Genomic DNA, 15,838 nt, shown 5'->3' on the forward strand with positions numbered 1-15,838 from the left:
GATTTCTCTAACTATCGCCAAGAAAATAATATTTCAAAACTGGAAATCCAAACATTCCTGCCATATCACTCACTGGACCAATCTAGTCACAGAACACATCTCAATAGAAAAAATAACAGCTTGCAAAACAAACAATAAATCAGCCTTTGAGGAAACATGGACCATATTCATTAATCCCCTAAAACTCCACCCAGAATTCAATCCAAATCAATAACCAAAACCAGAGCCACGTACATGACCACATATCAGACCACATACCCAACCAATAATAGACAATTTTTTTTTTTTTTTTTTACTTATTTTATTATTATTATTTTTTAATTTAATTCACTTTTCCTTTCCATCCTTGTTTTTTTTTTTTGTTTTTTTTTTGTTCATTTTTGTTTTTATTTCTTTGTTTGACTTTTTCCCTCCCTCATCCCAGTCATACATATATATTATATTACATTATATTATATATTATTATATCACCAACACGTATAGGCTAATTATTGTTGTTTAGAAACTAAATATCTTTATCATTATTACTATTATTATTATTATTATTATTATTATTATTATAATTATTGACGCTCTCACTTTTTCTTTCTCCCCCTCCTCTCTCTCTCTTCTTCTCTCACTTTCATTCACTTTCTACATTTTACTGTCTTTTTCATTGTAGTATGATGTTGTCATTGCTGTTGTTTGTCATTATTTTGTTTGTTTGTCTATTTGCTTGATTTGTCTTTTATTTATTTATTTTTTCCTTCCCACTATGTCTTGTCAACAATATCACCAATAAAAAAAAATAAATAAATTAAAAAAAAACAACGTAGTCAGAGATATGACATGCCTTTTCAAACTGAAGACAGGCTGTATGTGTGTGTATGTGTTTGTGTTGCGTGACAAGGTTCATCCTGTTTACCAGACTCTTTGGCTATCGCAAATCCTGAAGAAGAATGGAACATCTCTCAATTTCACTTATCTTGGACTTTGACCAAATTTGAGTGGACGTCTCTGCACTGTGTGTGTGTGTGTGATACTTCGCCCCTTTCCCAATATTCCAGATGTCTCCTGTTTGGTTTGGTGGGCTGACATGTTTGGCATCGGTACAAGTCACAGCGACCTGGCCCTCATCCTCCTACACTTCATATCTTTGCAGGACAAAATGTTTTGTCTCTATAGATGACCACTCCTCTAAACACTATGAGATTACCTGAAGGGCACCACAGGGATCAATTTTAAAACAGCATTTTATCATTTGAAGAACTTCTCCACAGTGAGGCCATTTCTCTCTCTGAGCAACACAGAAAGACCCTTTTATAACCAGCAGGCTAGACGGCTGTAACGCTCTCCTTACTGGTCTACTGAAGAATACAATTAATCAGCTACAATTAATTCAAAATTCTGCTGCAGGAGTGCTGATTAAGACCAGGAGGACACATTATACCTATTTTAAAGTCTTTACACTGGTTACCTGTTAGTTTTGGTTTTGATTTTAAAATTCTTTTATAATTTATAAGGCACTTGATGGCCTCGCACCAGACTACCTCTGAGAAATGCTTTATGTTTATGAACCAGGAAGGCCCCTCAGATCCTCCGGTTCTTCTCTTTTAGCTGCTTCTCAAAGCAGAACAAAAACCTTCAGAGGATCTGAGAGCAGCTGAAAATACTAAAATCCATCTATTTAGTCTGGCTTTCATGTAGTGTTTTATAATTTTATTGTTTTATTATTTATGCTTATTTATCATCATCATTATGATTTATTTTATTCTATTTTATTTGATCAAGATTTTACTGTTTTACTGTAATCTATTTTTTACATAATTTTATTTATTGCTTGTATTATCTGTATTATCTTAACTATCCATCTTTTATTGTTGTTTTATTCAATTAACTTTTTTTTTGTTTTTTAGTTGTTTTGGTGCGCATTACACTCTAAATTCATTTTTAAATTCTGCGGTTTGTCAATCTCTTGTTAAGCCCCTTGAATTGCATTTGATTTGTTGGAAAAGTTCTATATAAATAAACTTCGATTGATCGATTGATTGATGTCATGTCAGACGGTACATTTACACAGCAGAAACGAACAAGCTGGATATGTTACATGTTTTATTATTTTTGAGAGAGATGTTCAGTAAATGCAGACTCCACAGATACTCAAACACACCTCTGCTGATGATGCCTCAGTATGTGAAACAAACAGATGTGATTATCTGATCTGAATAACATTAAAAGTTTCACCATTAACAAACTGTTTGGAACTATAAGTTCTACTGTAAAGGTTAGTACAAGACATTTGAAAGTCTCACACTTTCCACAGGTTTACTGGGATTAATACCAATATTCATTTTCCATTTTCAAGCTGCAATAAAGTATAGATTTGACACTTGTGCCCTCATGTGGCCAAAAACTGAACTGCTCAGTGTTGTATTACTGTACTTTGCTCTTCAAATGGTGAATCAGTGCTGAAAATGTGTTTTCATTCAAAGGTTAGCGTTTAATCTTCTGCTAATTTAATGAATAATATAGTTTAGTGCAAAATTAACAGAGCATCTGCTGATGTGCACTGGTTCAGTTTATTAGAGGACTGGTACACCGAAAACCTCTTAGAATATGTAAACATGCAGATTATTTTGGTTTTATTTGCTGTGTTTGTGGAAATGTGTCTCTTATATTTCTGCTGCCGGATCTTGATGGGATTTAACGTGTGGTACTCACAGCATTGAAAAATCACATTTAAAAACTAACCAGCAGTGTGTCTGTCCAGACAGTTTGCACGTTACTGTGGATAATTCACAGAAAATCTCTGAACAGATGTCAAATGTGTTTAATGGAAAGAAGAAACTCATCAATATGCACATAACTATACTGTATGTCAACCAGTAAAAAACAAAACAAAACACTTATAATCAATGATTGACAAAGCACAACTTCTCTGTATCTTGGTGTGTAGCTGATAAACTTGAGTGCAAGAGGGTTTCCATCAACGCCGAACCCTTTAACCAGGATGTGCGCTGACACCCACCATTGTTTGTTTGGGAGGGGGACAAGCTGAAGGTTGGCCCCTCAAACCCTGATCTGGCCCCACTAAATGCAGCCAGGGACTGGCAGATGTGAGTCGACCTAGATCAGAGGCTCATTTTCCCTCCAGAGATCTAGTCCTTTCAATGAACCTAATTCCTCAAACCTGATCAACACCCGTCGTCTTTGTGCCCTCTAGCAAGGCACAAAGTCCTGTGGATCCACACCTCAGGAGACGCCAACCTAGCGCTGGAAGGTAACAAGATGCCTTGCGCCAGGATGGACAGCAGAACAGGACCTCCCAGGTGCCCACCACCTCGCCAGCAAGATGGGAAACAAAACCACAGCGGTGATGACCGAACCTTCCCCCTGGCCAAGCTTTCAGCCGTTTCTACACCCTGGGTGGAGCAGCCTCCACACCGAAGGGGGGAGGAGCCACCGTGGTAGTATCAGCGTAGTGTACTGTACCCACAACCTCAGCATGCACTACTGCTTACTCACTCCATCTGGTACCATAGTCAGTTTGTAGTCTGTTTCCCCCATAACCTTTGCATGCCTTAGATACTATGTCAGGTGTGAGGTCAGGTGTAACATAGGTAAGTTAGACTGAGTCCTTAGATCTGCTACTGCCAATGCAACCTTGAGACACATCTGACATATAGTCTTGGCATTGCACATTAAAAGTAGTGGTTTGGTCCCTCTGACTGATATTATATTATATATGACATCATTAGATTATTAATACTGAAGCATCAGTGTGTACCTAAGTTGGAATTGTCACGCAAGACTTTTACTTGTAATGGAGTATTTTTACATTGCTATATTAGTACTTTTACTGCAGTAAAGGATCTGAGTATTTATTCCATCTCTGATTGAAGATGGCAGTAAAAACACACAGAAAAGTGACTTCTGTTTATATTGATTATATTGATAAGGCAAATTTAAAATAAATATTGTGAAAATAAAATAATAAAACAATTTCTGAAGGCATCCAATCTCAAATATCTGAGAGGAAACAACGCCACTGGTTTAAATGTGTAAAGTGTCCAAAAGCAGCACAGAACAAGTGAACTGAAAATGTAAACGTTTTTATTTTAATGATAAACATGAAGCCGAACCAGTCAGGACTGACATTTGAATCTGTACATCACATGCAGAGATTTAAGATTATCTGTGTAGTAAAAGTGCTTTATTAAGATGATGATGATGATGATGATGATGTTAATGATGACAGTATCTTATATGACACAGAAACACATTAACAGCTCTGATTTACACCTTAATGTGTTTGTTAGAGTGTAGACAGAAAACTGATGATGATGATGAAGGTCACTTAGTTTTCTGTGTCCGAGTGTTATTGAAGTAGTTTCATCCCAACATGAAAAGAACAAAAAATGAAAAACCAAAATGTGACCACACCTTTTCTGACCTGTGATAGTTCTAAAGATGAAGATTAGTATGAACATTATTGACTGTAACTGTCTCTACTTTGTAAGTAAAATGAAAAAAACTGAAGTTTGGTTTCTTTTCAGCAGCCATCACTGTACAAGAAAGGATTTATTTACTCAATTTATCATTAATAATCAGTCTATAACCAGTTAATAAATGGTTTATAACCCACTATAATGTAGCTGTAAGCAGATATAAGTGGTTATTAATGTATCAGTCAACAACTATAACTCCTCCTGTGGACACACACAAGCGTTTGCTGCTGTATAAACAAATTATGAACAACAATATAGTAAAACAAAGCCGTAATAATATAAAATATGTCTTCATATGAGAAGTTATAATAGATACTGAACATTAATAAACACTTAAAATATCTGCTTATAACAGCATTATAGTATGCCACAAACCATTTATTAACTCTTTATATACTGATTATTAATACTATGTAGGAGGACTTACAGTAAAGATTTTAAAGTGTAATTCCATATTGAGGCAGCAGAGGGCAGCAGACTGCAGCTGTTGCTGTGATGTCACAGCATGTGCTGTCCATCAGATTTCAGTAAAGGTATGACAATGACTAAGACATGTTGGAAAGAATATTATAAGAGTTGTTTGTTGTTGTTTGTTGCACAATAACAGAAAATTATCTGTACAGTTAAACAATATGAAATCATTTTTGGTCCCAATTTTACACAAAAGTTAAACTTTCCTCGTCTTATAATTATAATAAATAAGTGTAATATTATATATGTGTGTGTATGGTTTAAAAGATGCTTTATAAACATATTATTATTTTAAACAGTACGTTTTCCTGAAGTTTGAGAATCATTCTGACCAACAACATTAAAATAATAAATTACACTTCAGCTACAGAATAATATTAAAAAAGACAAAAACGGAGTCTTGTGCTGCGTTCCAGCTTCCTCAGGAAGTAAAAACCTTCAGTCCAGATAAACAGTCCATCATGAGGTGACATGTCCTCCTCTGAGTCCATTATTGTCCCTGTGAGGACACCTGAGAGTCTTTCTGTCCACTGATCACATGTTTTAAAGTGTGTGAAGGACACAAACATAAACCCTGAGCTCTGTTGGCTTAAACAGTACAAACTGTGTTATATGTGTTTCAAAATGAAAGTCCAACGTCTTTGAGGCACTTAGTTTTAAAATGCGTTTCACAAATGGACACATCGCCATTCACACCTGTGTCTATCAGGCGTCTCCAAGGTGTCAGCTGAACACTTGTGATCACAGAAAATGGACGTGTGCCGTGAGAGTTGGCAGCCGTGTCTCTGGTTTTACAGAAACACGCTGCATCACAGCAGGATGATATATTCTACTTTAGATGGTCTGAACATGTTTTTATCAAAAGGCTTTTATAACTTGATTTGTGAGTATTGGAAGACTGCAGATTTATCATCTTTGAATCTGAAGCTTAAATTAAGTCGATAACACATGATAAAGACAAACAGCTTCCCTCTAAAACACTAACTGATGTTGTCGTTATATCACTGTGTTTAGCCATGCTAGCAACGTAGCTCTGTGGAAGCCGATGTCGGTCTGTTAGTCCACCACTTTGGTCCAGACTGAAATAACTATTTCATGGATTCTCATGAAATCTGGTTCAGACATTTATGTTATATATATATTATGTTATATATTAATTATAATTTACTTTTGTATATACCTGAAAAACATTAGCATGCTAGCACATTAAACTAAGATGGTGAAGGTTAAACATTATGTTTGCTGATGTTAGCGTTTAGCTTAAAGTACCACTGTGCCTAATTAAAGCCTCACAGAGCTGCTAACATGTCTGTTGACTCTTATTCTTGTTAAAGCAAATAATTATCTTACATCAACTTTTTTGTCTACGATTCAAATAAATATCTTTTGGTTTTGGACAAATGGACAAAACGAGCATCTATAGGTCGAATGCTGACTTTGTAGTTTTGGTGAGAAATCACCAAATGAGAATAAAAACTAAGGTAAGCTTCATGTTTTACAGTCCGGTTTAAACTTCAAATCCAAAACTTCACTTTCACCAACAATTACAAAGCAAAGATTGTGTTTCAGTCCGTCATGAATCTGAATCTCTTCAGCAGTCTGATGGTTTTGCTCGTTGATCAGCTCCTCACAGACGCTGAAGTTGTTGTTTAGAGTTTAAATCCTCAGTCTGAATCCATTAAATCTTGGTTTTACAAATATGTGTTGAAGCATTTCAGCAGGTTTTAAAGGTTGTACACCTGTATGGGAAAGTGCCACATGGACTGGCCTTTGTGATGGACCTGTGTGTTGTTAATGTTAGAAACCTTCCAGCTCTGAAGAGTCACATCTTGTGAGATTCTTCCCAACGTTTCTTCTCATTAAATCATTTTTGGGGAGTTTATCTTCCACTGGAGGGCGCTGTCCTTATCAGCAGAGCTTGACATGACTCAACTTTCATCTTTGAGAAAATATATAAATAATGTTTATTATTATTTGTAGTACTTGTAAAGCCTGAAGAGGAAGTAGCTTGAACAAAATCTCAACAGGCCCTGAAACAAGCCCTGAAGTGGACATTGGTGAAAAGTGGTAAGTTGGAAATGAAGTTTGAAGACCTGAGAAACTGAGGTGATGATGACGGTCAAGTCTTGCAGGTTTTCAGTGTTTCAACAGGTTTTAAAGTCGATGAAATCTGTCCACAGCAGAGTGTGAGGATCTGTGATTCAGTAGGTCCTGAGTTTGAAGACCTTGCTGAGCCTGGAGGTGGCGCTGGAGTAGATGAGGAAGGAACCTTCGTCGGTGCTGAAGTGTTCCCAGTCTCTGCATCCGAACGTTGGTAGACTGTGAACTGGAACGAAGCCCTCGTAGCCCTGCCACCTGTAAACACAAAGAACAGAAATAATAATACCACCTATACCACCTATCATCTACCACCCGGCAACAGCTGATGTCACCGTCAGACTCGTCTCCAACCTTCAACAGCATGTACGTACCTGTAGATGACGCTGTTCAGAGAGTAGGAGCTGCCATCATGAGAGTTGGCCACCACCAAGAACTTCTCCTCTCCGATGGTGAAGAACTCCCAGTCCACAGCACTGAACACAGCAACACAACATCAGCTTTTAACCTGTGTTTAACCTCAGTTCTAGTGTTAACCTCAGGTCTATTTAGTGTCTGTGAGTGTTTCTGATGCTGAATGTGTGTTTGTTTTATTTCTCTCTGCTGAGTTCAGGTCTCTCATATTCCCTTAAACTTATTGGACGTTTACTTAGATTTTTTTAGTTTGGCTCATGTCCAATCCGCTAACATGGAGGAGGCGGGATTTATGACATTTACTGCAACCAGCCACCAGGGGGCGATCAAGATGTTTTGACTTCACTTTTGAGGAGCTGTCATGTCATCCAGATTTAAGACACTTTGTGCTTTTGTGTAGACCAGCCTACAGATTCAAAGCAAAAATCTGTGAAACTCAGTGCTCTAAATTCCCACACTGTGTGTGATACTGAAGTTACAAGTATGAATTTTGACCCTGTTTTTACAGCTGAATCCGAAGTTGTCAGTTATCAGCCCATTAAATGGCCATTATCAGTTGTTGTCACTACCATTATAATGCTTCAGACAAACTGCACCTACCTGTAGACCAGAAGATGCACATCATCTATTATTATCCTTGATAAACAGTGAGTAACCTAGAATCCCGCCACCAGATTCACAACCAGTTCCAGAAGCCCGGCGATGGAAGCGTTTTTTTTCTCACGCTCTACTGCACAACTCATCAGGTAAGAGGACTTAAGAGATATATTTACAGTTATGTGTAAACATAACATCCCTTAGGTATGGAAAACTATGATACCCACGTGATGTATTTCTTTACTTTTATCCTTTGCCTGTTTAGAGCTGATTGATGAGTTATTTTGCTTGCATGTTAGCTCAGTCTTCTGTAACATTAAGTTGAGTATAAAATATGCATAATGTTATTCACTTGCCTATATCATTATCTCAATCCTCTGAGGAATATAATAATATTTAGGTTAGACATTTAATACTGAAAACAGCGGACCAAATATACAACAGTTATCTCACATATATTTACATATTTGCTGTAACTGCAGTCTGTTTGTTGGAGAGCATAACTACAAGTTGGATGAACAGTCTGCTGTTTGTTTTAGTAGCTGACATTATACATTTAACTATTATTTTACAGAATCTTTCATTTGATTGTCTCAATATTCTGCAAGGAAAAATGTCTCAGTTTAGGCCTGTGTGTCTTTCTGGTGATCTTGGACCTGGTGCTGGACCTGGAGTGGAGGAGAAAGGGGTGGAGATATTGGATGATGAGAGGAGGAGCGAGCTTCTGGATCTCAGGCATAGAGGTAGATGAGGATAAGCTCCATTTGAATAACAACTGGTGATAGAGGTATTACCTGTTTATTGACTAACGTTTTGACATCAGAAACTCTTTCACAGGCATCAGAAACTGGAAGATCTTCCTGTGAGTAATAATAGAAGTTGTGAAGCCAGACGTTGTAAACATTCGGGGCTTAGCCCAAACCAAGGGGGGTCCAGGAGCATACTCCCCAGGATTTCTTTCCCATTTACGGCAGCTATATGCATTATTTTTTAAGCCATTTAAAATAATAAAATGTCTTAAAATCTGTATATCATTTGGGAAAAACATGATAGTTACCCAGGAAAAACATCGTTCTGTATCCTACATCCTATTTTGCATCTAATTGTTCTCCAACTGTCTTCATCATTCTGAAACCATAACACAACAAATGTTGACTAATTTTCACACCTGCCACCTAAAAAGAGGCAACAATAGTCTGATATTACTATTCTTAAGTTACATAAGATAGGTATGGTAGGAATTTGGCTTAAACAGCATTACTCATCTTGAAACCTATTGCCCTTTGCTCCTCTATTCTTCTTAACTACTCTCACTCTCTCAACTGCACTCATTTCATGTCCTCCACTGAAAGAGGAAATATTAAACAAAAAAAAGTATTAGGATTTCTGATCAAGTTAAGATGCAAAAAAGATTAAATGCATATCTTATTCTTGTACATCTGCTCCTGACACCTATGTTCTTCACTCCTTTCTTCTCAACACAATTTCATCTCTCGTCGCTCTTCCTCTTCACCTGCTTTCTCCACGTTTCCACATCTCATTTCCTGTTCTCTCCTTCATTCTTTTCCTCCCTTTCTTCTCTCTTCCTTACTCCTCAAATCCACATTTCCACTTCTGTCCTCTTGTCATGAATTCTCCACTCCTCTCCTCCTCGCTCCTCATCAAACATTTTTCTCCTCTCTCCTTCTCTTAGCTTCTGCTTTTCACTCCTTTCTCACTCAGCTTATCATCTCTCCACCTCTTGTCCTGCTTCCTCTACTGATCCACAGGTTTTCTCCTGTCCTTTCCTCTTACCTCTCTCACTCATTTTCCCTCCTTACTTGTCCAAGCTTGCTCACAGAGGTGACATGACTGAATAAAATACAGCACACACAACCCCCCCTATGATGGTGTTATGGTAGACCTGCAGATGGCGATATTTCCCCAGTAATAGAACTTTTGCTCAACTGACTGCTGGTGCAGTCAGAGAGCCTGAGGGGGAATGACACAAAGTTTAAGGAGTTGGAGAGTCTTTTCAGGGGATACCATCTTTGTCTGTCTGCAGCATTCAGTGGAGGAAACAGACTGTTGATGTCCAGTGGAGCAATCACTGACCTTGGTGCATGTGGCTATGAACACTGAAACTTATATGTGACTTTTTTGAATTTTGAAAGAAAGGAATCAAGATATTTAACCAGTCCAATGAATCACATGCCATCTGTGTACTGTATTCAGAAGTTGTTGCCTTTCTCTCTCACACATTATATGAGCATTGTAATACTTTTTAGGATCCCCAAAATAATTTGCATGCCACACATGTCAGCCACCCACACATCACGTTCACAGATGAACAGGAAGAGGATGGTAAACTCCTTTTTCCTATTACATGAACACACATTCTTAAGGAGTAAGACCCAGCCACACAGACCAGTATCTCAATCTGAACTCTGACCACCATGATCAGTGATGATGACTCAACAAACACCCTAATATGTTCTCAGTGAGGAGAAAGATAGAGAGAGGGTGCAGCAGGTCTGATGGGGAGTACAAGGAGTAGATGCTGAGAATTATAATAAGGCCTGGCTTTATGCACATCATCATTATTATTATTATTATTATTATTATTATTATTATATATTATAAGCTGTCTGAGATATGAGATACAATGAAGTTCTTTTAATGTATCTAACACATGTATCTACACTCAAATAAAAGCCTGCAGGTTTTGGTTAATGTTGCAGTAAAAAGTGATCTCTGATGAACAGACTGAGCCTCTAAAATCAGACTCAGATTTTCTGCTTCTACATGTCAACAGATTTGATGTCATGTGGGAAAATGTCCCAAGCATCCAGTGAAGGAACATGATTGACTGTCTGTTCATGACTCGTCTGAACTAGTTTATTTTGTTTGTAAATTCTAAGTACAAAATAAAAGGTGAATGCCACAAATTCTCTTAAATAACTTGTACGTTCCACAAGTAGATTAATGTATGTACATTAATCTGATGCTGCATCATCAAGTTGTTTCTCTATATTTAAGGATTCATCAGAAAGAGAGACAGAAAGAGAGCTATCAAACTCATTTAACAAAAAATTAACAAGTAGCTTTTATTTCTGTCTTTTGTCCTGAAATTTAATAGTTTGTATGATACACGGATTCAAATCTGCAGGCAGTATTTCACTCCACTCAATCTTTCATAAAGACATTTGAGACATTTGCTAAACAAGAACTTAACACAGCTTTTACTTCCTTCTTATCTAGTTTGAGGAAATTATCAAATACAATAAAACCAGGAGGCGGAGCTTACTGAGAGAAAACAAATAAATACACTGACTGCTGCTCATTGGCACTTTGACTTTCTCTTCACTTAGACTAGCTGGACCTGTTTCTACAATGGGTGACTCATATATCATAGCGATAGACTTCGGCACTGCGTACAGTGGATATGCTTTCAGTCTAACATCCAGTGAGGATCAGATTGAACCCAATTTGAAGCGGTGGGGAAAAGAGCTGGGACTGGATACCCCAAAGACTCCGACCTGCATCCTGTTCAATGAAGATGAAGAATTTATCAAGTTTGGTTATGAAGCCAGAGCAGCATATATCAAGATGTGTGGAGAAGAGGCAAAGCAACACTACTACTTTGAAGCCTTCAAGATGGCCCTCTATGGCAAAGTGAGTAAAAATGATCTGTATAATTAAATGTACCATAAATTGTGAATAAGATAGTTTCATACTTATGTCAAGTAAATGAATAAAGGACGACTATGCATGTACAGATTGTTAAAAATATCTGGGTCTGTATAGTAATGATAATTAGTACAAAATGTTTTGTGTTTTTTGTAAAACTGCATTAAGTTTTTTGGGAGGGAAAGAGGGAATAAAAAACAGAATTTTCATGAAGGTAGAAGTAACTGCAGGGCTGTTGTGTTGGACTAAATTAATTTAACCTCAGTGAACCTAATAAACTGAACTGTGTGTATATGAACAAACATCTTGTCAATCATCACCAGAAACTCGACAGGGATGTGACGATTAAAGCTGCAAACGGAAAGTCAATGAATGCCATGAAGGTCTTCACAGCAGCTCTGAGTTACCTGAAGGAAGATGCACTGACAACCATTAGTGTCAACACAGCAGGGATGAAGTTCATTGCCTCTGATTTCACCTGGGTGCTGACTGTACCTGCGATCTGGGATTCTTCAGCTAAGCAGTTCATGAGAGAAGCTGCAACTAAGGTGAGCACATTTTCTCCAGAAAGCACTGAAATTATGAAATAGTAAAAGAAACTAATGACTTTTCATTTTTCTTCTAGGCTGGTATTGTGTCCAATGGAACAGATGACAGACTGGTGATAGCACTGGAACCAGAGGCAGCCTCAGTCTGGTGTATGAAGCTGCCAGCTGAAGGTTTCATAGCAGAGAATCATGACAAAGCCGCACTGGAGCAAACTCCAGGAACACGGTACATTGTTGTTGATTGTGGAGGTACTGTATTGTTGACAATAATACAAACCTTTATTCACATACAAGGTTGTGTTTACTCACACAAGAACATGCACAATTTAAAATTCTACAGACAAGAAATATGTATGTTGAAGCATTATTGTCTGATGTTTGGCTTTGAGTAAAATGTCTGAATGTATAAGAAGTTATTGGTTGTACAAATGCTGTAGTTAGTCAGTTTTAAGCACTTCCTCTGTGTTGCAGGTGGAACCATTGACATAACTGTACATGAAGTGCTGGATGGAGGAGCCCTGAAGGAGCTGCACAAGGTCTCTGGAAATGATATGGGAGGACAAACTGTTGACAAGAAATTCAAAGATTTCCTCAAAGAAATCTTCTCTGATGGTGTCTGGGATGAATATGAAAAAAAACATCCCAGTCAGGTTCAGAAGATGATGTATGATTTCACATATCTCAAACAAGTAGATGACGAAGTTCAGATCGCCTGCACATTTAACCTAGGAACATTAGCTCAGGGAAGGCAACAAATGGAAAAGTACTTTGATAAAGTTCGAGGTGCGTCCTGGAATGATGGGTCAATCAAAATCTCAAAAGAGAAACTGAGGTCTTTCTTTGATGAGAGTCTGAGAGGCATCACCAAGAGTCTCAGGGAAATCTTGAACAAAGATTTAAATGTTGAGTACATTCTGTTAGTGGGAGGTTATGCTTCAAGCATGATTCTGCGTCGACACATTACTGATCAGTTTAGTAGTCAGTGTAAAGTTCTGTGCCCTTTTAGGGCTCAAGAAGCAATCATGAGGGGGGCCGTAATGTTTGGAAGAAACCCACAGGTGGTGGCATCCCGGAAAAGTGCCTTCACTTATGGGGTTGCTGTCGCTCAGAGGTTTGATGAGTCCAAGCATAAGGCAGAAAAGAAATTCACAACTGAAGAGGGTGATTGGTGTAAGGATATCTTCAATAAACTGGTGGAAGAATGTGAAGATGTTGATTGGAATGAAACCAGAGAGCACATCTTTACACCAATAAGAGCTAATCAGACAGAGATGAGGCTGAGATTTTATCGCACTGAGAGAAAGAATCCAGAGTATGTGGATGACTGGGGAATAGAGAAAGTTGGTTCATTTGATGTTAGCATGCCTGATACTAAAGGTGGCATGAAGCGTGAGGTCAAATTGGAAATTAAGTTTGGATCCACAGAGATAACAGCCACAGCCACTGACAAGGTTTCTGGGTCAAAAGGATCAATCAAGATCGACTTCATGACAAAAGCATGAGGATGTTTCGAAAGCACCCAAAATGCAGCAGTTTCCTCAACAGGCTAAATGTTATCTGGATTAGAACTGGGTAAATCAGAAGAATCATTTTCATACAAAGAGTTGATAATAATTTAGGTGTTTTACATTAAACACCTGACACTAACAGTGACTGTTTGATGCATGATGCCATGCTCACAGTAAACACCAGGAGCCTCATTTATCAACCATCCATATACTCACTTCTATGACAACAGGCACATCAACCTATCCTAATAATGATAATAATAAGACTACCCTCTTGAATGGTGGAAAGATCTTGCTCTTTATCCCCATTGATGAATAATTGTATGGCAACAAATGAAGCATGAAAATAGTGAAAACATTACAGTGTAAAACACCAGTATCAATGCAGGAGCACATTAGACTTACCTCCAGTCTGTTGTCCCAGTGCAGAGTGTGTAACATGTGAACTCTAAAGTATTTTAACCTCATTGTGTGTGAGGTTTTTTGTCTTTATCTTGTTTTTTTACTTTTGTCCACAAGTAACTCTAAATTAAGGCGACTAGGACTTTTAAAGGGTTATGGTTGACCATATCTGGCATTCTAAGTGCATTTCTAATGTAAATGAGTCTGTACGTGCACAAGCAGATGAATGTAGAACAGGTGATGTTTATCATTGTTCATCATTGTTGTGAAGTTGTGCGTGCACATGTTTGATAAACAAGTTTTCCTGTTCACACAGACAGTTGCTATGTTTATGACATAGTTTATTTATTTATTATTTAATATGTTATATTGTTTGAGAACTAGAGATGTGTTCTTAAATGTATCTCTGAACGCTTGCTGACAGAGTGTGTTTGGTTAAATTTGTTTCTAGATGTTTCACATTTTTCTTCTATCCAATGAATATTTCCCATGATGCATTTTAACAGGGTGTGAAAGTGGTCATTGAAAAATATTGTATTGCACACTTGACCAAACTCTAATCTGTGGTTCCAAGAATATAAACGAATGATGAAGATCCTTTTTATTGGCATTCATGTGTGAACTGGAATGTATATACAAATCATTCAAATATCTTTATGATACAAACAAACAAAAATGAACAAACTGGTAATTATGGGGACATTACTGTAAAATAAAATGTAATTTTGTATCATATATTGTATAATAAAAGTGTCTATGCTGATATTGTTTGCTGCATGTTGATGAAGAACAATGTATGTCTGAATCACTTTAATATTTTCTTTTGAAGTAATTATCTAATAAAGTCTTTAGTTTTTCTTTGAAGATTTTTTTGTGTTTTTAATCTTTTTGTTTTTGTCTTTAGGTTGAGCTCTAAATAAAAGTTTGTTTTCACTGAGATCACAACGTAAAACCAAAAAAACATCTTTAACTGCCTCAAACAAACATTGATGCACAATGTAAATGGTATATAAACATGTTCAGTCCTCACTGAGTCTGACCTACATTTCAGCGTTACGATTATTTTTTTGTTTTGTTTTGTGAATACTACGATTTTCTTTCTTTCAAAAAAACCAAACTAAATAGTGCAAAGTGAGACAACTTTGATGAGCCGGCTTTACCATCAGACAAAGTAGGCCTGTGTCTGGGGCACCCAACGTAAAGGGTCCCAAACACCTTAAAAAACACTTTAAAAAAATGTATTATAAATGTACGACCCCCCTCCTGTACACTACAGGTTAATGGATTATTCCATCACTGCACCTCTCAACTCACACAACAAACAGTGAAACAGAGTCGTCACAAAGCGCATTTCAAAGGAAAATACAAAGAGGAAAGTAAAGCAATCAGTGTAAAACTCCTGTAGGTCATCTGCTTTTCTGTTGTCCGATGACGATGATGACAACGATGATGATATTATACAAAGAGAACAAGAAGGGAGAGAGGAAGACAATGGCAGAACATGTTGGTCCCAGTGATGGAAGAAGCATTCACAATACTGTAAAATAAAAATATTCAAATACAAGTCCTGCATTTAAAGTTTTACTTGTGTTTTATTATGTTACATGTTACTTGTATAATTTGTCATGTGGTGAGTGGAGGAGGT

The 15,838-nt window shown here is 37.3% G+C and overlaps 1 protein-coding gene and 1 long non-coding RNA gene across 2 annotated transcripts; one reads left to right on the top strand and one right to left on the bottom strand.

The window, feature by feature from the left end:
* Nucleotides 1-6,449: 6,449 nt before the first annotated feature.
* On the bottom strand, nucleotides 6,450-7,528 carry LOC137192071 (uncharacterized). The gene is made up of 2 exons (XR_010930497.1): nucleotides 7,430-7,528; nucleotides 6,450-7,313 (listed from the first exon to the last, which is right to left on the bottom strand). It is a non-coding gene; the product is annotated as an uncharacterized lncRNA (long non-coding RNA).
* Nucleotides 7,529-11,407: 3,879 nt separating this feature from the next.
* LOC137192235 (heat shock 70 kDa protein 12A-like) lies at nucleotides 11,408-15,019 on the top strand. The gene is made up of 4 exons (XM_067602768.1): nucleotides 11,408-11,720; nucleotides 12,059-12,283; nucleotides 12,361-12,532; nucleotides 12,755-15,019. The coding sequence occupies exons 1-4, from the start codon at nucleotides 11,439-11,441 to the stop codon at nucleotides 13,783-13,785; spliced, it is 1,710 nt and encodes a 569-aa protein (XP_067458869.1). The 5' UTR covers nucleotides 11,408-11,438; the 3' UTR covers nucleotides 13,786-15,019.
* Nucleotides 15,020-15,838: the final 819 nt, after the last annotated feature.

The sequence above is a fragment of the Thunnus thynnus genome, chromosome 11 (genome assembly GCF_963924715.1).
Source record: "Thunnus thynnus chromosome 11, fThuThy2.1, whole genome shotgun sequence".
Classification (NCBI taxonomy): Eukaryota; Metazoa; Chordata; class Actinopteri; order Scombriformes; family Scombridae; genus Thunnus; species Thunnus thynnus.